The sequence below is a fragment of the Balaenoptera ricei genome, chromosome 9 (assembly GCF_028023285.1).
Source record: "Balaenoptera ricei isolate mBalRic1 chromosome 9, mBalRic1.hap2, whole genome shotgun sequence".
In the NCBI taxonomy this organism is placed as follows: domain Eukaryota; kingdom Metazoa; phylum Chordata; class Mammalia; order Artiodactyla; family Balaenopteridae; genus Balaenoptera; species Balaenoptera ricei.
The window spans coordinates 103,208,675-103,233,127 of record NC_082647.1 but is presented as its reverse complement, the minus strand read 5'-3'; the positions used below and the strand labels follow the sequence as shown (position 1 = coordinate 103,233,127).

Here is a 24,453-nt window from a genome sequence, read left to right as displayed (position 1 = left end):
TCATTCACTGCTCTGTTCTGTGGCTTCACGTATATTTAGACTGGCCCTGTTGCCATTCCCACATTGTGCATGTGTAACCAGCACATTTTGCTCACCTTCTGGTGAATGCTTTTCTGTTCTGCATGTCTGAAGGACACATGTATACAGATGTGTCCATTGGAGCAGCACTTTTCAAACTCCAGTGCGCATAGGTATCACCTGGGGATGGTGATAAAATACTATTCCGTTTGGGGTAGGCCCAGGTGCGGCCTGAGGTTCTGCACTTCTGAGAAGCTCCTAGGTGACGTCAGTGCTGCTGGCCCAGGGACCACACTCTGAGCTGCAAGGTCTTAGAGAACATGATGGGCCAGCTCTGTTGTATGTGCCCTGTGTCCTTGACCAAATGAACACCGCAAGAGGGATGTGGTGGGACAAGAAACAAACGTTGACTTTAATCCTCTTATACTTGATGTTCATCTTAAGCTCCAAAGCACCAAATTCCTGTTGTTCTGTTGGCCTCCCAGTGACTTGTCACCTGACTCTTTTAAATTGGAGCTGTGCATTACACAAGTGCCCAATGATAAAATGCTTCTTTGGTTCAGAAAGAGCATTTCCCATCTCACACACACGTATACAAACTCACTTGCCCACAATTGCTAGCATCTGAGTTAAGGTCCAGGATGGCATAAGCTGTACTGATGACAGGTAGAGGATTATGAGCTCTCTGCAGCAAACCACACATCGCTGATGCTTGTGTTGGGGCACAGAGACACACTGTGCAGTCCGTCTTACCGGGCAGCATGGACCACATTCTCCACTCAGACGCTTCCCGCGGCTGGCTGTGCGTGGTGGGGATAGTAGATGGAAGCTTCCTGAGGTTTTTCAGTAAATATCCACTCATTCATACGAGAAGCTGTGCTCCAGCGATAGCTGCTGCCTCACTTTTTTCCCTCCAATTCAATGCAGTGAATATACTTGTAAGGTACCTAATGAAGAAGTTTTGCCATTTCGACAAGATTCACACTTTAAAAATAAAACTGGAAAAGAGTGAGATTGGAGTTCGTTCTGCTTTGGATTTGGTTTTCTAGTGGGAAAAATGGAAAGTCACCTCCATGGAATGCTTGGGGGTTCATGGAAGTGACTAATAAGAACAGAGGGAGAGAGGGGTAAGGAGGTCAGCTGACGATGGGCTTGGAATGGTGCCTGGCTTCTGGACATTTAGTGGGGCCACTGGAGTTGGTACCTCTAGTTAAAACATCTTGTCCTCTGCTTTTCATAGTATTTGATGATGAGTATGACTAAAACATTCTTTGATTGGTTGTTCTGCCTCTCAGGAGCCCAATTAATACCCATGTCAAGTCACTAATATTTGTCTCTTGTGGTCTATGATTTTTGTATATATCTCTCTATCTTTATGATGTATGAGAAGTATGTGGACACATATAAAAAGGAATGAAATAATGCCATTTGCAGCAACATGGATGGACCTAGAGATGATCATACTAAGTGAAGTAAGTCAGAAAGAGAAAGACAAGTATCATACGATATCGCTTATACGTGGACTCTAAAAAAAAAATGATACAAATGAACTTATTTACAAGACAGAAATAGACTCACAGACATAGAAAACAAAAAGAGAAAGACAAGTATCATACGATATCGCTTATACGTGGACTCTAAAAAAAAATGATACAAATGAACTTATTTACAAGACAGAAATAGACTCACAGACATAGAAAACAAACATATGGTTTGGGAAAGGGGGTAGGAGGGATAAATTAGGAGTTTGGAATTAACAGATTCACACTACTATACATAAAATAAACAAAGACCTACTGTATAGCACAAGGAACTTTATTCAATATCTTGTAATGCTTATAATGGAAAAGAATAAGAAAAAGAATATATATGTGTGTGCGTGTAACTGAATCACTTTGCTGTACACCTGAAACTAACACAACATTGTAAATCAACTATACTTCAATAAAAAAATTAAAAAGTATATGGACACAAATGTAAAGCCTACACAGACCTATCGCTAGAATGCTAGTGTTTCTACATCATAATGATAAAATTAGCTTTTATTGATCGAATGCTATGTGCTAAGCACTCTCCATGCACCATTGCCTTCACTGCTCCCAGCAACTTCCTGTGAAGCTGTAAGAGGTGGAGCTGGGATTTGCATCCAGATCTCAGTGTATTTGGAGACCACCCTCAGAACTGCTACAGCGTCCTGCAGCTTTGGCACATAAATTGGCATGAGGAAACCGATCATTATCCCACTGCTATAGAGCTGACACTTGCCAGTAAATTGCCCCAGATTGATAGGTGTATTTCTTTTTGATTTTGTAATGAAAAAAAGAGGAAAAAAAGATCTTTAAAATTATGGAACACAAAATTGCAGCTTGCCACCATCATGTGTTATTAAAGCCAGCTGTGCTGCCTTTTCCACTCGTGGCCCAGGGTCCTCCAGCTCCTGAGAGCTGACTCAGACCCTCCTGCCAGAAGGCTTAGGGATGTAATGTTAAGTATGTCGTGAAGGACGTCATGGTTATCCAAGTTGTTTACTACTGTAAGAAATGTGGAAAAATAAATGTGAACATACAGTGATTTGATATGACACTTTTTTTTTTAAGATTATTTATTTGATTTATTTTTGGCTGCATTGGGTCTTCATTGCTGTGTGCGGGCTTTCTCTAGTTGCGGCGAGCAGGGGCTACTCTTCGTTGCGGTGTGCGGGCTTCTCATTGCAGTGGCTTCTCTTATTGAGGAGCACAGGCTCTAGGCGCGCGGGCTTCAGTAGTTGTGGCATGCGGGCTCAGTAGTTGTGGCTGATGGGCTTAGTTGCTCCGCGGCATGTGGGATCTTCCCAAGACCCTTCCATTTTGGGGAGCAAAATAGGGGAATGAGTGTACAGATACATGCACACATATATTGGGTTGGCCAAAAAGTTCGTTTGGTTAATGAATACCTTGTTCAATAAAGTTCTCGGTGAAAATGAAAAGTGTCTTTTATTTTTACTTAAACCCGAACCAACTTTCTGGCCAACCCAATACAATTTAATCATTTGGAATTCCTGGTGATTCTTAAAACTAACCTCGAAAGTTTTATCGTGTATTTTATTTTTGCTATTCTTTTCCTTCAGTTTTATTTTCGAATCAATGATATCTGGGAGACTTCAGTGAAAGCACAATTTGAGTTAAGGAAGTTTTCCTAGAAAGAACCACAAAAGGAATGGCTGATGGCGAATGGACTTTGGGATGTCTCAGGAAAAGCTTCGTTTTGGCCTTCTTTCAACTAGTAACCATGTTTTCTTGCCTCCTCTTCCATCCAGCCCCCCACGCTGGAGTCAGCCCAGCAGAATACTATCATCAGATGGCTCTGTTAGCCGGCCAGCGCAGTCCCTACGCAGACATCATCCCCTCCGCTGCCACCGCCGGCGCAGGGGCCATCCACATGGAGTATCTTCACGCCATGGATAGTAAGTGGCGGGGTCCTCTTCTGTAGTCCTGGGCGTGGCCAAGCTAACTCATGAAAGGGAGAGGAAGATACAAAGATGGGTTGATTACCTAACTTTTCAAACCAGAGGAGGAGGAGGAACCACCAGTATTTGGGGCTCTGGTGGCCTTGGTTTCCCAGGAAGCTTCCACAGATGTGACCATCCTGAGACTCCCGCTTAACTCGGTTCATATCAATGAACTGGAAGATACAGGCGATTGTAATTTGGCAGATACACAAAAAACTAGTCAGCCCTGATTGTCTTGGTAGCAGAACAAGGGAACGTGTTTGATTAGATGAATGTGCTTCATCGAGTCATTCCTTGGTTTTGTAGATTTTATGCTTTATAAATTAACTAAAAAAGAGACCTATACTTGGTTTTACATGTTTCATTGATTTATTTTTTTCTTATTTTCCACATGTTTTCTTTGCATTAAAAAAAAAATCTATCTCATTGAGACCTTTTACATAGGAAAAATAAAAACATTTCCACATCGGGAAGGGCTACTTTTAGCCCTCTACCTAGCAGTGGAAGAAAATGGGATCATTGGTTGTACTTTATATCACTTTCTTGTGGGTCCCTCAAGGCTTATGACAAGTCCTTTGTGTCACTTCTCTAGACATATAAACAAGAGCCTATGATTATCATTTTTCAGAACATCCAAGAGTTCTTATTTATTCGGATTCTTTAAGTCCACATCCATTTGCCAGGTGCCAGGAAGTGAACCTGAAACATCGTCCAAGGTGTGCATAACAAAACTCTTTGAATACGACGACAATATGAGTTTGAGTAGGACATCTGCTCGAGGTTTTGTTTGTTTCTTCTAGTAGCAGCGATTAATTTGTGATTTTCCATGTAGGGTCTGTTTGGATTCTTCTGTGACAATGGGTGGACCTTGGTCTACTCTCTGTTAGTGGTTGATAATTCAGTTCTCAGATTTAGAAGAGAGAGAAAATGATTGGTCCACAGGGCATAAAATCTGCAGCCTTGGTCCCCTTACTGTCATGAACTAACTTAGCTGTGTTACATACGAACACAGCTTGGGTGGGTTTCCAATGGGGAGCTCATTACCACACACAGAGTAAGAGAAATGTGTTACATCTTCCGCAGGGATTTTGTTTTCTGCTTTGTAGAAGAGAGAGTTTTCATTTCAGATTCATCATAACCACGTTTCAATTAGGGATTATTGGAAAAAGAAGTTGAGTGTTATTATGCAAATTAGTTATTTAAAAATCTGCAAATAAAGAATTAAAATAAGAGAGAATCCTTGAAAGGTCAGCCCATATTACCTTCTCTATTTGATGAGAATGTGTTTAGTCAGGCAATGGCGGTTTTTATCTAAATAAAGGATGAAGCTACCCTTTTACTTTGTAAAAACTAATTAAAGGCATTTTAATTTGCCAGAGTATGTGGTAAATTGATTGTCATTAACTAGGAATTTAGATGTCCTATCATTCATCACATAAAAAGAAACCTCCTTTTTCTTTGTCAGAATCTTTTATTAGAATAGAGAAACAAAACAATTAACAGAAAGCCAGATTGGAGAGATCTGTGTTGGAACAGTAAGAATGCTGGGGCTTAGATTTAAGAAGGAAGCCATATGATCAGTGAAGAACTGGGCCACTTCTCTTTCAGCAGTTTTGAAATCCGCACCTCGTAGTTTAGCTGTTCCCTTCAACAGATGATCCCAAGTCACTGCCCCAAATGCTGACAACTTTCTCTTTCTATGCTTCGTTGTTAGGGGGTTGGGGAGAGCATAATAAAGGGTTGGAAAGTGCGTAAAGTACTATATCCCTGCCCTCTCAAATAGCTGAAATAGCATTTAGTTTAACAGAACATAACCAGAATGTTACGTTTTAAATCGAAATCGTAGGAGACTTTTTCAAGGGAGGAGTGAAATGACTTTAAATTCCTACATTGGCTCTGCAGTAGCAAAACCAGAGGCAAACTGGGATGGAGCTGGTCATTCTGATCCACTGTTACGCATCTTCAGGACTCTTCCATTGGCAGAAATGGCAATAAACTGGATTCAGATGAGCACCTGACTTTTAAATGTGCCAACAATGGGCCTACCTGGGTTTCAGCCAGCTTCAGGGTAGAGTATTTATGTGTTGCACATTAGAATGAACAAGTCTGTTTTATGGCTCTAATTCTACCTTTTGGGATTCGAGTGACCTTTAAAGACAAGAGAGCAAGTAATCCCTGTAAGGAATATCCTAGAGAAATCCTTGACACTCATGAAAACCACACTATTTATATGCGTGGAAAGTGACTTAAATAAGTACCCATCTTGGAGGGAAAATCAGAGGAGCCGGACCATCCAGGCCCTGGGCAACCTGGAGGCTTCCATGGAAGGGATGAAGCCAGGCCCTGGGCTCTGTCTTTGGATGATGTGATGGGGATATAGGCCTCTGGTGTTTTATAGCCCTCAGACGGCCTCGTTATCTATTTAGTGTTTTTTATAAAATCAGGAAATCAGCTCTATCTGGAATGTCCTGTTACTTCTAACTCTGCCAGGGATCACTGAATCCCACTGAGAATGGTTACCCTCGAGGATGATATGGAAACTGACCAGAAGTCTGGTTTGTCCTTGGAATCCTTTGGAAGTGGAATGCATTTCTTCATTGAAAAACTTTTATGATGAAATTAGCCTCTCATAGTGAGTAAAAATGAGACATTTATGTGTAAGGCAGATGCCATAATAAAAGTAAGATGCTGGTTTAAACACTAAGAGCTGTGAACATAGTGGGACTGTTATTTTTGTACGAACATGGCCTAAATCAGGTTGGTAATGAAACTATTCTTAAATGAAGAAATTCAATTTTCAATGTGCCTGAAAGAAAGCTTCGAGTAGGTACCACATTCGTCATTCAAATTGGTTTTCCAGTTTTATATACATGGATGGTACTAAGTTCCAGTTTATGATTTATTTTTTATTCACTATAAAGTATATCTATTCATCTCTATAATATTATCTATAGAGTCTTTCATATTCATCCATTACACTTCATTAAATTATCTCAAAGCATATGCTGGATTGTTATCTTATATCAAGGTCCATCTCTGGTGAAGAAAATATTCCCAATGAGTTTTCTGGAGACCAAGTGCCTAGACTTTTTTCTATAAAGAAGGCTTACCTTCTACTTCAGTTTTCTGGGGACCCTAAAATTGCCATGTCCCTGTAAGCAGGTGTACCCATGCTTTGAAATAGAAACCCTCCGTTATTTCTTAAAAGTAATCATGTTTGATTTTCCTCTTACCTAGTGGTATTATGTTCTCATTCTGTCCTTAAACTTTAGTTTGATGACTCTGTAATGTAAATGTGACCTTAGAAAAGGCAGGAGTGGGCCTGTGGGCCACATTCATAGCTCTGCCCTAATTCAAATCTCTACCATCTACCAAATTGAAGGTAAATGGACATTTAATTTTTAACTCTCCATGTAAAAAGTATTGTATTAAGTTGGCAGGCGTTTAAGTGTGAGTTACTAACCTCCAGAATAGAACTGCATCAGTGGAATCTTCTTGAAGTCTCAAAACTGTTATAAATGCAGAGAATTAATTAATCAATTGATTGATTGATCTAATAACCAGAGGCTTAAAATTGACTCATGTTATCTTACTATAATGCTTGCAGGGTTTTTCTCCCCGAACCTTGGAAAATCTGTAAACAAACCACGTCCCAAGCTTTTAAATGTTTCTTGGGACTTAGGCTGTATAGATTATGGGGAATTTAGGGCAGCGTTCCTCCATCTCGGTGCTACGGGTGCCAGATGATTCTTCATGGTGGCGGGGGGCTGCCCTGCCCATTCCCGGGTGTGCAGCAGCTTTCCTGGCCTCTAGATGTTTCTAGCACCCCGTGAGTTGTGATAACCAAAATATCTCCAGATGTTGTCACATGTCCCCTGGGGGCAACATCGGTTTCCCCCCCCCCCCCCATCGAGAACCATTAATTTAGGATAACGTATTTATCAGTTTTGTCAGTAAAGCCGTAAGTATTCCGTGGATCAGATAACTACAGAAATCATGGGGAAATGCGGGCATAACTAAGCTGGATTTTTTTAATCTTAGGATACTTTAATTCATTTTTTTCCTTCGGCTCATTGCCTTAAAACGGTGCGCATTGCGGTGGGGAGGGTGGAGTGCCGTGCGACTGTGGGAACCACTGTCTTTGTCGCTGGTGGTGAATTAATGATGAGCATATCTAAGCAGCTGTCAGATTCATAAATCACTGGAAATGAGAGGGAGAACACATAAAAAGTCTCTCCCTTTTGTTTAGCAATTTATCATTTTGCCTGCACATTAATAAACAGAGCTCCCCCGAGGTAAGCCCCTGGAAGATAAATATTTCTCCCTAATTTCCTCAATTGTACCCAGTAGATCACAAGTGGGAGGAGAGAGGTACTTGTCAACGCCAGTCGCCGGCTTCTTATCCTTCACTTCTTCCACGCGGGGTAGTAGGAACAGATAATGGGTACCGAGTCCAGCCACAGGTAATCAGGTTCTGTTTTGTTTATACAACAGGCACCAGATTCCCCAGCCCCCGGCTGTCAGCCAGGCCAAGCCGAAAACGTACACTGTCCATTTCACCACTGTCTGATCATAGCTTTGACCTTCAGACCATGATTAGGACGTCTCCCAACTCCTTGGTCACCATTCTCAATAATTCCCGCAGCAGCTCTTCAGCAAGTGGCTCCTACGGCCACTTATCTGCAAGTGCAATCAGGTATGTATTTTCCCCAAATCCATGATGTGTTTCTTTAATAAAACGTCACTGCTTGCCTGCACCTTGCGTTTGCGGTACTGACTACCTACAAGGAAGGATTACAACAGGACACCGGGGAGGACTCGGGATGCGGATGCAGGTCACGTTTCACTACGATGAGTTCCAGAGCCAATTATTAGGCCGAAAAGAATTATTTTGCAGACGTCAGTTAGCAGCTCATTTAGAGAAATAGTTATTCAGGAATGAAATCCCCTTCCTAGAGACAGTGAGTACGGCGATCTTTTCATCTTCTTACTAGTTATAGTTGCCTAGAGGGAAAACCAACTTTGTACCTGATTTGGGCACACTTGCAAGGACAGGGACAGAAATCAAAAAACCAGACGTGGGACTTCCCTGGCGGTCCAGTGGTTAGGACTCCACACTTCCACTGCAGGGGGTGTGGGTTCGATCCCTGGTCGGGGAACTAAGGTCCCACAGACCGTGAGACATGACCAAAAAAGAGAAAAAAGACCAGACGTGAGTCTTGTCTCACGGGGGAAAAGTGTGCATTGGGAGGAAGAAAGAAAAGGGGACAGAAGGGTTTTTAGTCTAAAGGAATTGATGGGTCTTCCATGATGAATAAACATATTAGGGAAACCCTAACAGTCCAGAAAAAAAAAATGTGTTAGCAATAGTCACACCATATTTACTAGAAATGATGAATACCATTAGTTTTTGTCCTTAATGTTTCCGTTACGGTTTTAATTCTTTGCTTGCTCAGTTATCAGCAATCCTCCTTGGCAGGCAAGTTAACGTTTAAATATTATAAATTCCCATTTTGATATGATGTCGTTTTCTGCAGCATCTGTCTTTTAATATGGTCAGGAAAGTGTGGAAACAACGGAACAGAGCAAATAACTTTGCTTGTATGATAGCAGTCCGTACTTACAGAGGGGATTGTTTCAGGATTAGCCGATGTAGTCACGAAGGGAGGCTTTGGAGTCGGGCAAAACTATAGTCAGATTCCAGCTTTGCCACCAGCTGTGCAGACCTTACTTGCCTGTAGACTCTGAAATTCAGTCTTCACATTGGTAAACTACAGACAAGACAGCCACGGTAGAGGAAAGGGGTACCTTTTATTAAAGCTGGTGTGTATGGGCAGGGCCTGGATGACGACCCCTGCCCACGGGCAGAGCCGCAGGAGAACTGCCCCTGATGGTCCATCCAGAGGATGAGCTACCAGGGCCTGGCCATGCTACCCCCAACGTGATCACCCCAATCTGGCTCCGAGGAAGTACGCCCATCTCCAAACCATGCTGGCTGTTCTGCACTCCGGGCAAATTTCCCTGGGCTCATAGATTGCCATCGACCTTATATCCATTTGCTGAAACCATATCATTATTATGTGGCTTGACTAGAAGTCATAGCATCAAAGTGGTGGAAATGAGGTACACAGTGAAATTCACAGGAATGCTATTCACACGGAATCACTTTGTGAGCTTTCCTTTCTCCTTTGTGTTTTCTTCCCTTCTGCTCTCTGCCCAGCTACCGTGACTTTTCACAGCCTCTACAGGACTTAGATTAGAGAGTGGTACACAGATAGTCTCAGTGCAGTCTTTATTCTTACCCTAACATCTTCACCCGTTTCCTCATCTCCTCACCTGTCCCAGGTAATCTAGTACCAGTCCTGGAGAGACTGTCAGTATCCTGACTTGGAATGATCATTGTCTCCTGCCTCCGAGGAGCTACCACAGATCTGATTATTCTCATTTGAGCTGGAAGCAGAGATTCCTAAGTCCAGTCAGGCCCCAGGAGACCCGTTTGCAGTCAGGTGACCAGGGCCGTCGGGCACACAGGTCTTTCTTGCCTTCGTCTCCTCACCAGCCTGTCTTCTCTCTTGCAATCTGACCTCTCATTCTTCAGTACACAGGCCCTGTGTGCTAGGATAAGATGTAGCTTCTGATGCATATAAAGTAATGCAGATAACCCAAGATGAGATCGGCTTGCTGGAGCAATACAATAATTAGAAGAATTACGACCGGCACCACCCGCCAGTCCTTTAGCTGGAGTAACGTTAGTGCTTCACTTGCTCTGTTCCAAGTTTCACTTTGTGAAATCTAAAGACCGACTGGAGGACTCCTCAGTAAGTGGTAGGACCGGTGGCTGACGGGAAAGGAAGCAGCATGAAGAAATCTCCAAAGGGTAACTTTCTCAAGAGGGAAAGATACAGGAGTGCATCTCATCTCTGCTTTGTACCCAGGGACACAGTAGGCACAAGATGCGCTCACTGTTTTCATCTGACAGCAGTTTTGGAAAGCGTAGTGTTATTCTTGTTTTGTGCATCAGCACGGAGGGTCTTTGCAAGAGGACCAGCCCCCCAATTCCTTGCTTTTTAATTGGCCCCAAACACGTTTGACTTGCACACTTGCATGTTTTCTAATCCTAATCTGCTTCTCGTGTTGTCAGTGCATATAGTAATGGGGCCAGTTTCTAAAGATGTTTTTCAGTGTGTAATGACACACATTCAGTTTTCTAAAAAAATCTCCTTCACACGTGTATCCCAGTTCAAATGCTATTCTCTAAGAGGCTGGTAATAGTAGGGACCACTGTTTGAAATTCTCCTATTTACGTGCTCATCTGGTAGTTGCTATATGTCTCCCTCTACTAGAATACAAATGCCAGAAGGTCTAGGACTGTGTATGTTTTGTCCATGGCCACACTTCCCACCTCACAACATCTGTGCCCTGTCACCTTGATACCACTCAACAAATATTTCTGGAGTGAATAAATGAAGGAGCTCTTTAATGAGCCATTAGAATTCTAATCGCCCTCCTTATTAAAAGGAAGTTTCCATGCGGTGGATGAATAATGCTGGCTTTCAGAAGGTTATAGTGTATATGGATAGTATATCGTATATCCATAGTTGATAGATATATGGAGATACAGAGGGATGGACACAAAACAAAGAGATAAAATAGCAAATGCCCATCTTCAGTTTGTATATGGTTCTTATGATTATGTATTTACTTAATAATTCAGACTGCTATAAGAATTCCATATAAAGCACATATTTATTCACAAAAGCCTATCTACATCTTAAAACATAGTACTTGATTATGGCTAACTTATTAAAACATATTGTCCAAATGTATAGCAAAAGTCTTTTTTATATCATAACTGAGAACATCATTCAAAAAAAATAACTCCATGCATTTAAAAGGATGTTGTGAAATAGTTAACTGTCTCAAAAAGTTTTAACTTCTCCATCACCCTGAAGACTCCTGTCTAAGACTAGCTGATTCACATTTATCAAATACAGCCTGTACGCCCCACCTTCTCTGGTTAAGGCTAGTATTATAAATATCCAGTTAATGGCATTAAATCAGAAATAGTTTGACCTCTGCTAATACCTTCTCCTAGAAATCGAGCTCCCATCGGAGGAGAAAGTGTTTCAACTGACCCTCAACTTCCATCTTCTAGCAAAAGTAAAGGGAATGAAGAAATGAGTAATCTATTCATTTCTAACCCACCAGTTACAGCTTTCTCACTTTGGGTTTAATGGCGAAAATGAAGATGGCTTCATATCCTTAGTAGTTTCAGATCTGGTTCGGCCAGGACAGACATCTCACTGGAGACTGCGTTCCTGCTATTTATGTTCTTGGAGGTTTTGTCTGTTTGGCTGTTTAGTGGCAACCCAGCTTTTAAAGCCTTTTAGGACTCTTGCATCCTATAAAGCGTAATGTATTTTTGTCCGAAGCATTATTGAAAGAGTGCATATGCCTCGGTGTAAACATTGGGATGATACTTAACTCATTTGGTGGGTGTGTGGATCTTTATGTGTGTGCTCATTACTTCTTTCGAGGCTGCTGGGTTTTCCAATGAACTTGCCCCGGGGGGCTTTTATGGATGGACGTGGAAGCTTTACTTTTTTCCTTTCCAATAGAAGCATGTGCACGCGTGTGTGTCCCTATACCGACACGTATACAGATGATAATGGCTGTTGGCCTGTTCTCTGCAAAACTGGGAAGAATTGTTCTTCCTTTGAATGGCAGCTGTTGTACAGTAAATTCCACAGCTGGAACCAGAAAGTGGACAACCTCGTTAGTACGACAACCACAAAGTAGGTTTTGATTAGATGCCTCCTTCTCCCCCTTCCTCTCTCTTTTCTTGAAGCCAGTTTCTGACATTTTGGGGCCCTCATGTTACAGTGTGGACTGTTGCCTGGCTTCACCTCCAGTACTGGTTTCGTGAGCCAGAACTAGGAGAGATGGGACACTGAAAAGGAAATAGCGTCATTGGATTCATCAGCCTATAGAAAACTGGGTTAATTGCAACATGAAGTTGTTTTTTTTTTCTCTTTTATCAAAGTATAGTTAATTTACAATGTTGTGTTAGTTTCAAGTATACAGCAAAGTGATTCAGTTATACATTTGTGTATATATATTCTTTTTCAGATTCTTTTCCATTATAGGTTATTACAAGATATTGAGTATAGTTCCCTGTGTTATGTAGTAGGACCTTGTTTACCTCTTTTATATATAGTGGGGTGTACATGTCAATCCTAAACTCCTAATTTATCTCTCCCCTGCCCCCTTCCTGCTATCCCCTTTGGCAACCATAAGTTTGTTCTCTATGCCTATAAGTCTGTTTCTGTTTCATAGATAAGTTCATTTGTGTCAGCATATTTTATATTCCACATATAAGTGATATCAGATGATATTTGTCTTTCTCTGACTTACTTCACTTAGTATGATAATCTATAGGTCCATCCATGTTGCTGAAAATGGTATTATGTCATCCTTTTTCATTGCTGAGTAGTATTCCATTGTATGTATGTATATATATATATATATATATATATATATATATATATATATATATATACCACGTATTCTTTACTTATTCGTTTGTTGATGGACATTTAGACTGCAGCATGAAGTTTCTTAATCCCAATGCCCGACCTGAAGAAATACATTATAAAAGCATCACATGAGTTTCTTTTAAGGAAGTCTTAAAAATTCACATCTGAAGAAAACTGACCAACTAGGGCAGTTGAAAAAAAATGTGTTTATAGGTCGTTAGCATTGATTTTACATTTAAAACATTTCCTAAGAATCTATAGCTGCCACATAGTCTTCACTCCTCTTCACTTTGGGTAAGAGATGGTGCCTTTGTGACTCAGGCCTTCCTGTGACCACCCATGTCAGGGCGCTGCTCTGGTTTAATTCTCTCATCCATCTCAGGCCAGCCCAGCTCCGTGCCTCGCCCTCCAGGTCAGGGAGGGGTTCCGGAGATGAACCTGGAAACTGATGAGCCTTTCGGCTGAGTTCCTGGCAACCTCCCTCATCCTTCCCCACATTAGCACAGAGGAACCCCAGCACTGAGACTCAGTGGAAGGAGATGTTCCATGCAGCTCTAAGGAAAAACTATGATTTTTTTTTTTCTTTTAGAAAATGGGTAAATGCCATGTGGATTGACGTCATTAAACAATAAAACAGAAACTTTTACCTGTAAGCATGCGGTAGCTGGGTGATCCAACCTCTCGCCATCTTTCTTATAGTTCCGATTTTTTGTTTTCTTTTTTGGCCATGCCTAACGGCATGCGGATCTTAGTTCCCTGACCAGGGATGGAACCCATGCCCCCTGCAGTGGAAGCGCAGAGTCCTAACTGCTGGACCGCCAGGGAATTACCCCGAGTTTTTTAAATTCACTTTTACTTAGAAACAGATCTCTTCAATTTTGTAATTGGCTCTATCTGCCCTCCCAATATAAAGGACTACAGCAGCCCACATCATGCTGCTTTTTTTATTGTACTGGTATTAAGTTATCCAGCCCATCCCCCATCCTCTTACCCTCCACCGTATGCAGAGTTCCTGAAGTGTTTTTAAAATACATTACAGGTTTGTCTCACGTACTATTTTAATTGGTTTTTATCTTTTTTGACTTGAATATTAATAACTTTGAAATGCCTATATGTATAGTAGGGTTGAATACATCTTAACAAATGATCTTCTACAGTATGAACTTTTAGTGTCCCCCACTAATATAGCATTTCTATAATTAAATGTGAATTTACAGATTGATCAGAGAGGTTCTGTACAAATGTTGACGCACATCACTTCCTTGGTGTGAAAAAAATAATGTTTGTTGTGCAAGTCAAACATGATTATGGATCTCAAAGTTGTATGTATTGATTATCATTAATATGTAACTTTCCAGTTACAAATAATTATTTTATTCTTTGGATATATAAAAGGGATCTGTAGAAAGTACTCAGCTAAAACTTGTTGAATTAATGAATGAGTGTGTGGATTTTACAATATTTATTTTTTATTTAAAACAATTTTTTTATTGAAGTATATTTGTTTTACAATGTTGTGTTAATTACGCTGTATAGCAAATTGATTCAGTTATTCAGTTAAACATATTATGATATTTATTTTAGTTGTTTAACATCCTGTCTTTCTACTTACACCCCAGATTTCAACCAGATTATGCATAGTTGTTGAGATTCCCAGACAGAAGAGTTCCAGATAAGGGAGGGGTTACTGGGCTATTTACTGCAATATTAAGAAATAAGACCCGGTTTGCAAAATTTGACCCCAGTTTGAAAAGTGTATTGACAAAACGTTACTTCGGATTTGTGATGGAGAATAAATACATCAAAACTTTCTTAACGATTCAGACTTTGGGAATTTTAACATTAAATTTTTGGAAAATAGAAGAAATAGTTCCCACTCAGACAGCGATTTGCTGATCACTTTTAACTCAGCTCGGAGCAAAGAATAAAAGGGAAATTGACCTCAGTAGTTATCCTTATTTAGAGTCTGTCCCCAAGTCACTGCCTACCATGTAATGAGTGCTCCTTTAAGGTATTTTATAAAACTAAGACGTCAGTAGCCATAAATCGGTTTTGATGGGTAAAGATTATACTTGGTGGATGAGAACACCATACACACTATAGTCAGGGATCGAAAATCCACATTTTTCTCATTTTCTGCTTTTTAGAAAAATACAGGACAGATTAACATTTGAATTAATTTATTCTGGCTTTCTTTTTTCTTTTATAATCTTTCAAAAATTTTATTGGAGTATAGTTGATTTACAATGTTGTTAGTTTCAGGTGTACAGCACAGTGATTCAGTTATGCATATACATATATTCATTCATTTTCAGATTTTTTTCCCATATAGGTTATTGCAGACTATTCTAACTGTTGTCCTAGAAGACTGTTTCTCAAAGTGTTTTGTGAGGAACACTAGTCTCTAAAAGCTCCTCCAAATGTTGCTACAAACCATATCTGGGGTGGGACATTTGGAACACACATTCAAGTATTAAGACAGTTCCAGGGAACCCCGGGGCTGTATTCCTCAGACTTTATCACCTTGGCACTTCTTTTGCCTCTCCTCCCTAACACTTACTTTTGGGTGACTGTGTTAGCACATTGCTTGGGAAGATCTGGGCCATCTGACACTTTCTAGCGATCTTATCGATTAAATATAGATTAACAGTTGCAAGTCACATTCTTATAAATGTGTGTTTTTAATTATCCCATCTCTCATGCAGTCATCTAGAAGTAAATGCTATGAAAATTTTTTAAATTATACTTGATTAAATGTTGAGTGAAGAGAATTCAAAAATCAGAACATAAACTTAATTGCTCTTCAATTGATCCAGAGGAAAGAAGAGGGTGAGCAGAAGTGTAAAGGCTTTGAGGTCATAAAGCTCAGGTGGACCACGTTTTAGACTAGACTGTGTCCTTCTTGAGAGGAGACAGAAACGATGTATAAAATTTTTCAACAATGTCAATGCTTTATATTTCTAGGAAATTATGGAACGAATACATGAACTGTTTAGGAAGATTTTTTTTCAGGGCTTCTAAAAATAGAATTTACTTTTCAAAAAAAATTCCGACCTCTGTAACCAGCAGTCTGTCCTCAGCTGCTGAAGTTCTATAAAAATACACAGATCTAGTTACTACCTTTGTACTGCTTTATGAACACGTTGTCAAATTGCTTTTCTTTGAAGTGACTGTTCTGAGTTCGGTAGGCAGAGTAATGGCCCCCAAAGATGTCCACGTCTTACTCCCCGGAACCTGTGAATATATCACCTTACAGGGCAAAAAGAATTGTGTAGCTGTGATTCAGTTAAGAGTTTTTGTTTGTTTGTTTGTTTGTTTTTTAATAGTCTTCGTAGCAGCTTTATGTGTAATAGTAAACCACAACAACCTGAGACGCAGCAAAAGAGCGTGCATAGAACATATAAGGAGCATACATCGCAAGCGTGCTATTCTTAGACTCTAAGATACTATTCAGCAAAGGAAATGATTGGAACTCAACTAAATGCAGCAACATGAAAAGATATCACAAATACCATTTTACCAAAGAAGCTGGACACCAAATGTTACCTCCAAAGGTTGCCACGTAGACTTTAACATATCTGAACTTACAGTGTGTGGACCAGTTTTCCCCAGTTTTGAACTTGCCAGTGGAATCATGCAGTAGGTAATCGTTGGTGTCCAGTTAAGGGTTTGGCGATGAGGAGATGATCAGGTGGCCCTAGTATAATCACAAGGGTCCTTACAAAAGGGAGGCAGGAGGGTGTCGGAGTTACAGGGAATCAGAGGAGGAGGTCGGGGTGAGGTGGGACCCTGAGCCACGGATGGAAGCAGCCTCTAGAAGCGGGAAGAGGCCAGGTGCCAGGGATTTCCAGAGAAACGCAGGCCTGCCCACCCATCTGAGAATTCTGACCTCTGGAGCTGTAAGATGGCGAGCGTATTTTGTTTTAAAACAACTAAGTTTGTGGTGATGTGTCGCAGCAGCAGCAAGAAACTCATTCCTAATGGGGGTGGTTCGGTCACTCACTGACTCACCTCGAGGGGCTGCCCCGTGCCAGGCAGTGTTCCGGGCACCAGGGGTCAGTGGGGGACAAGGCAGACCAGAGCCCAGATCCCCTAGACCTTCCATTGCAGAGGGAGGGAGAGAATATGGTTTCAGAGAGCCTCATCCTGCAGTGAGAATACAAGTGTCAAACAACAGAGCGTCATGGGGCGAGGAGCTGCAGAGGGGGCTTGTTTGGATGGGGGTCTCGGGCTCAGGAGGCCCCTGTGTCTGAGGAGGTGACATTTAAGCTGGAATCTGAGTGACCAAAAGGAAGCACCTAGGCTGGCCTCTGGAAGGACACAGCAAGTACCGGGATGCAGAGCTTAGGAAGACAGCTCACTTGGGGGTCAGAGAGCAGGGGGTGGTGGTCCCGATACCCTGGCCACCCCCCCCCCCCACCCCCGGTGGGGAAGTCCTCGGAGGTTCTTTCCATGCTCCTGGGAGGACAGCATTGTTTTCTGCTCTATTTGACATCACCTGTGGTACCTGGTCATCCCCCATCCTCTGCTTCTTCCTTACACAACTGCGTGGACAGCCCCGCAGGCTGTCGGCCTGACTCTCCAGTCCCTTCACCGACGCTGTGACAGAGCCAAAAACATCAACTTCTGTCATCAAATCCTAAATAGGCTTTGTAATCTTGAGCAAGCGGCCTTCTTTCCAGGAGCTGAGGGCAGGGCCCGCTCTTGTGGGGTGACACGAGGTCTTCCCCTGTGTCCACTGTTGCCCAGCTCTTTGCACGCAGAGGACAGAGGGTTTCCCTTAGCAGTCCCTCCTTATGGGTAATCAGGGACTGCTAAAAACTGCTGGTCCATCCTGTATGTTCTCATATCCTTTGGAATCTGATAGTTGACATGGATTTTAGGGAAGGTTTATTCCTGTCCCCTGGTTTGACCAGCGAAAACGCAGCGCCAAAAGGGGATGTTACCCACATGGGTTGAAAGCTGTCGCAGCCTCTCCTGCATCTGAGGTCAGAGACTTCGCACCTGGGGACGGGGCTGCAGCACCAATGCTGGTCCTTCCTTTTGTCTTCTACATATTTTTAAAAGTAAAAATCGACCTACTCTGTCTGGCTATTAACATTTGTAAATTGCATTACATACAAAACTGAGGGCATTTTCTGCCTTGTGAAACGTTTTCTCGAATGGTCTGGATTCTTAATTGGGTCCTGACATTTTTGAGCCTCCCAATATTGGGCCCCCCAGAATGAGAGGTGTACATGACCCAAGGGGCCCCCTTCCCAAGCCCACCTACTCGTTCAAGCTCATGAAACTCAGGAAAGATGCATGGAGGTTTGTGCAAAGTCCATATCACATTATAAATATGTGTGTAGTGGGGTCTTTTAGTTTTCCTTTGTTTTTTTAATGAACAGAATGAGGTAGTTACACTTAGTAATACCCATTCACCAAAAGGAAAGGAGGGGGGTGGGTGGGTTAAATCATTGTGTTTTTTGATGAATGGCTTGTACACCAAAAAATAAATTGGACAAACTGGCATAGAGCTCAGTGAACATGAAATCAGCTATTAGAAGAAAGCTTGTGAACAAATTCTGAGGCAGATATGCATCTTTTGATTAATGCCCTATCAATCATCCACACAGCTACCTTAGCTAAGTCTTGCTGTAATCATTCATGGTTGCTTTCCGAAACACTGGCAGAAACTATAGCGCTGCAGAAACAGAATATTATTACTGATTTCTCCCTAACTTACTGTGAACAATGACTGTTTTCACCAGGTTTCTGCTCTCCTTTATTAAAGAAATACAATACAGAATGAAAGGAGATTTCCTCCAAGCCCCGTGAAATTCTCCTAGGGTATTCTTAATGATATTCAGTCTTAAATGGGCAAGCTATTGTAATGCAAGGTTCTCCGTAGGAATAGTAGTAATGTAATCCCATTGAAACCACCTTTTTATGGATTGTAGTCAAATGGGCAAAACGTGGAGTCACATTAATGAAGGGAGTATATCTTCGGCGTTATTACTTAAAGTTGTTGATGGTTTGAATTTTGTTATTGTAATTATTATAGTCTCAGTTAATGCGCTTAACAGCAATAGTAATTAACCCACCAGATTGGAAAATTTGCATGAATTCTACCTTTGACTTTGCAAGAAACCCTGATTCTTTCTGGGCCTTACACAGCAGGATGGAGAGAATATCTACGTATCTATATATATTTTTCCCACTGAGTATTTTTTAAGGAAGAAATTTTCACAAATGCCATTACAGTGTTTCATGCCTTTTTTTAAGCCATCGGCAAATTCCTCGAGAGCACTTCATTCTTTTAAGAGGATTGGATTCCTAAACTATGGTGGTGCAGAGAATGATTTGGTACTGCCTACTAGTGCAGAAATCTTTAGGTGATGGTGTGACTTCCTCAGAACTTCCTGTAGCCTGGGAAATACTCTGGCATAATGAAGTGGTGACAGGCGCTAGCATGTATAATGGGCGTTAATAGGCATTTAATGCTCCTTAGCTGGAAGAGGGAGCGGATGCTCTCCCATTGGAATATTCCTCAATCGAAGCCCATTGATCACCGATTTCAGCCAGGAGAGGTTAATCCATCAGCTTCTGTAACCAGACGGCACTGATGGAAATTCTTTAGGTGGCATTCAGGATGAACCAAGCTTTCCATCTTTACAAACAAATGAGTGATATGACAAGCATGGTGTTCAAAACACATTTAACCAATTGATTTTCTTTCCTCTTGTAATAAGATCTGGAGACATATGAAAGCGTGCAGCGTGAGCATAGATGAAAAGAATTGCTCCGTGCACGGGAACATATGGGATGGGGAGCTGAGAATAGTACTATAAAGCATGTAGTCACCCATTCTCTTTGTTATATAAAGTTTGTTATTGCAATAAATAGTTGTTATTGAGCCTATGCCTTTTGCTGCCGTTCTGCTGAATTTTATCTCAGGTCTGCGTGTCTGTGCCAACGCCCACGCGTGTCCTGTCTAAGCCGTCAGCTTTCTCTAGGAAGTTTCGAGATGTTCGTCAATCATTTTTACCTTCTAATTTAAATGCACAGCCCTGATGCGACTTGGTGACAAAAAAACTAGGTATAAAGGTGCGCTGGTCTCTGTGTCCCGTGTAAATGATGGTTTTCCCTTTATTTCCCACCCGCAGCCCTGCCCTGAGCTTCACCTACCCTTCTGCACCCGTGTCTCTGCATATGCATCAGCAGATCTTAAGCCGACAGCAGAGCTTAGGCTCGGCCTTTGGACACAGTCCTCCACTCATCCACCCTGCCCCAACCTTCCCGACACAGAGGCCTATTCCCGGGATCCCTACGGTCCTCAACCCTGTCCAGGTCACCTCCGGCCCTTCCGAGTCCTCACAGGTGAGAGAGACAGCTCGATGACCTGGTCTGTCTTGGGAATCATAGAGGAAAGCCACGGGGCCACATCAGCCATGAATACGCGCAGGCCAGTGGCATCCTCACCGCTTCCGTACTGCAGCCTGTGGTCCCAACCCAGGGCCGTCATCTTCAGATTTTGTGCCGTGTGTATGCTCCTCAAGAAACGAGAGCTTCTTCCACTAGAGTCATTTTATCCTCAATGGAAAAGCAGGCTGCTTGATCGGGCTTCCCTCTGACCCTGGGCTGTCTATAGCCCGTTCAGTAAAAAGACATCCAGTGAGTGGGTTGCTGGCATTCGGTCCCTTTCCCCTGCACTATTAGAGTTCGTTAAAGCCTGGATCCCAGCTCTTTTCCTCTGGCTTTAAAAAACCCCGGGGAGTTGCTACTTATGAGTTAAAAACAAAGAGCTGTCTCATGAATGTATATCCTGGCTTTTAAAAAAAAATGTATTGGCGTATGATTGATTTACAGTGTTGTGTTACTTTCTGCTGTACAGCAGAGTGAATCCGTTATACATATATACATATCCACTCTTTTTTAGATTCTTTTCCCATGTAGGTCATTACAGAGTATTGAGTAGAGCTCCCTGTGCTATACAGTAGGTTCTTAACAGTTATCTATTTTATATATAATAGTGTGTACATGTCAGTCCCAATCTCCCCTTTATCCCTCCCTCCCCCTCTTCCCCCCCTGGTAACTATAAGATTGTTTTCTACATCTGTAGCTCTATCTCTGTTTTGTACATAAGTTCATTTGTACCATTTTTTCAGTATATCCTGGCTTTGAACACATTTTCTGAACTCTGCTACCTGGAAATAGGAGCCATATCTGTCATCATTCTAGTGCCAGAGAAGCTTGCTGTTCTTGACTTGTGTGTTTTAGCCATGGGCCTGCTCATTGATCAGAACTTAATTTTTGTCTCTGTCCCTGCCAATGTGACCCGCAGAACAAGCCCACGAGTGAGTCCGCTGTGAGCAGCACCGGCGACCTAGTACATAACAAACGCTCCAAGATCAAACCCGACGAAGACCTCCCCAGCCCGGGGCCTCGGGGCCAGCAGGTGAGGGAGGCGCCCGGCTCTGGCTCCCTCCAGCCTGGCATCTTTTCACAGCACTGGCTTGTCTACTGCGTTCTTGGCCTTGGGCGTACCCACACATTTAACAAAAGGCCAGGGCTGGAGTACAGCGAGGTTTGTTTCTCCTGCTCAGAAGCAGACACACAAAAATGCAGGCAGCTTTGTGGGGTATAAACTGGAGTAAGTGAGTGGATGCATTTATTGTTGACCAGGGATGTGAACAGGCTTCAGTCCTTGGCCTTGATCTTGGGCCTGAATTACAAGCTCCTGGCTCTCAGCCTGAGCTGGGCAGATCAGGGATGTTCCTTATAATGATCAAGTTCTTATTTGTTCTTATTTTGCCACTTCCTACTGGCCAGGAGACCCTGCATAGCCAGGAGGGATCCAGCGACAACTAACCTAACCTAAGGCTACTTAGATTCTTGTTCTTTACCCCAAGTCCTGAAAGGACAAGTTTAAAAATTCCAATCTTGTCTCTGCTGTTACTTAGATCCTGAGCCTCAATTTTAAAAATGTGTAGATTCGGACTTCCCTGCTGGTGCAGTGGTTAAGAATCCACCTGCCAATGCAGGGGACACGGGTCCAATCCCTGGACCGGGAAGATCCCACATGCCGCGGAGCAACTAAGCCCGTGCGCCACAACTACTGAGCCTGTGCTCTAGAGCCCGCAAGCCACAACTACTGAGCCTGTGTGCCACAACTACAGAAGCCCGGGCGCCTAGAGCCTGTGCTCTGCAACAAGAGAAGCCAACGCAATGAGAAGCCTGCACACCGCAATGAAGAGTATCCCCTGCTCACCACAACTAGAGAAGCCCACGTGCAGCAACGAAGACCCAACGCAGCCATAAATAAATTAATTAATTTAAAAAAAAGAATGTGTAGATTCTGCTCATAATCCTATCTTGTAGGTTCCCTGGGCCTGGTATGGAGCTCAATGAGTATAATTCCCAGAGATAGGGGTTGGACGAGAGTCTGGATGTCCACAGAATCTGGACCTTGCAATGTTCAGGCTGCTTCAGCCCAAACCTGAGAGTGCTGAAGCCCACGTTTCCTTTTTAGGGAGCACTTGGAAGATGGAATGAATGGTGTCATGGGCTCCGAGAGCCATCCTTCTTGCATATTGCTGGTTATGCCTAAACACTTGTATACAACTTTTGCCATCTAACCCCAGATTAGATCCCGAATTGACACACCTAATCATCTCCCAGAATTCTGGAAATTCTTTGTGTTTTCATTTCTGCAAAGCTGCCTTAGAAGACTAGAAAAGACTTTACCGCCAAGCTTTAGATGCTGTGGTTCTTGGGCAGGGAGTGTATGCTTGGAGACCAGAAGGTGAACCCAGAAGACACCATCCCTGTAAAAATCCACACAATGCCTCTCACAGCCTCCAGTGGCAGGGAGAACAGAATTAGAATTAGCAGTAAACCATTTCCCTGGATCCCAAAATAGGAGAATAAACAAATAAATATGCTGAAAAGAATTTAACCGAAAGAGCAGTCTTTTGGATAAAGACTACATCACCTAGTTTAATTGCTTTTCTTAAGAGATGACGTCTTAGGTTGTTCTCACCTTGGTGTTCAGGACAGCAAAGTTTGGCCTCAATATCTTACCGACATTCTGGTTTGGACCATTGTCTTTAGTCACAAGTTAACAACCTTTGAAGGTGTATTGAGTAAATCTGAAAAAAATGCACACAAATGAATCCATCTTTGGTTTCTTCAATTCACAAAACCCAGTTGATAGACTTGGGCTCTATTTTATTTTCCCCCAAAAAAATTGCATCTGGAGGAAGACAAGCCTACATCAGGTTTTTCATTCTCTTCTTTTTTTTTTTTTTAACTTTTTATTCTATATTGGAGTATAGTTGATTAACAATGTTGTGATAGGTTCAGGTGTACAGCAGAGTGATTCATTTACACATTTTCCCCTTTAGGTTGTTACATAATAGTGAACAGTGTTCCCTTCCTCTTCTCTCTGCCGTCCCATTGTGTCTGATTTTGTCCCTCTTTCTCTTCCTTTCCCCACCCCTGCCTTTCAGGAACAGCCTGAAGGGACAACCCTGGTGAAGGAGGAAGGGGACAAAGATGAAAGCAAACAGGAGCCTGAAGTCATCTACGAGACTAACTGCCACTGGGAAGGCTGTTCTCGGGAGTTCGACACCCAGGAGCAGCTGGTGCATGTGAGTGAAGGGGGCCGGGAAGGGGGCTTTACAGCTATGTGACCTTTCCTGCGGGGTCAGCTCCCCTGACCCCACGCTGAGTCAAGTTTCTCAGCTAGCAGCCTAGCAAACTGGAGGGGGCTTTATGACTTTCTGAGAATAAAGAAAACTCTGAGCCACGGTGCTTGACCTGTTCAGTCAGCTAAAGCTTAGTGTAAAATTCAATAAAGTCTTCAAGAGAGTGTAATGACTCTGATCCCATAAGCGAGAAAACACTATTTTGAGTTAGCGACTTTGATGGTTATTGAGTAATAGTAAGCTGGACATGAATTATTATTAACCTTTTAACCAAGTTTGATTTTAACCAAGACCCAGTAACAATCGAAAAAAATCATAGAGGTGGGGGAAGTCCTTTTTCTCCCTCCTGCCTTCCTCTCCCCGACCCTCACCAGCTAAGGAGTCTCCCATGATTTTAGGCAGCAGTTGGTACTCGCTGTGAGAAGTGGGTAATGGTTTGCGATAAGCCATTAGCACAATTTCTTGACTTGAAGCCAATCCTTGCGGGCCTCACAGTTCCATGGAAAAAGCAATATATATTTTAAAATGTGTCTAATGATGTATATTTTTGAAGACTGCAATGTGGTCCGACTGAGAACCTCACCTCGCCTTCCCACACCAGATTCAGAAGTCTTTCCCTTGCTCCCTTGCCAGTTATTTCAAATAATGCAGGGTACCCCCGTCTACATACCTGATTAGCCCTGTTTCCTTGGCCCGTGCTTCATCTTTGTTTGCTACTTTC

The 24,453-nt window shown here is 42.4% G+C and overlaps 1 protein-coding gene across 2 annotated transcripts in view; it reads left to right on the top strand.

Moving 5' to 3' along the window:
- GLI3 (GLI family zinc finger 3) overlaps window positions 1-24,453 on the top strand; it is a 284,678-nt gene that overhangs the window by 197,677 nt on the left and 62,548 nt on the right. For both annotated transcript variants that reach the window (XM_059934216.1, XM_059934217.1), the window contains 5 exons: window positions 3,314-3,460; window positions 8,000-8,201; window positions 20,190-20,403; window positions 21,368-21,481; window positions 23,535-23,675. In XM_059934216.1, coding sequence (XP_059790199.1) covers window positions 3,314-3,460; window positions 8,000-8,201; window positions 20,190-20,403; window positions 21,368-21,481; window positions 23,535-23,675 — 818 coding nt within the window. The remainder of the gene's footprint in view (window positions 1-3,313; window positions 3,461-7,999; window positions 8,202-20,189; window positions 20,404-21,367; window positions 21,482-23,534; window positions 23,676-24,453) is intronic.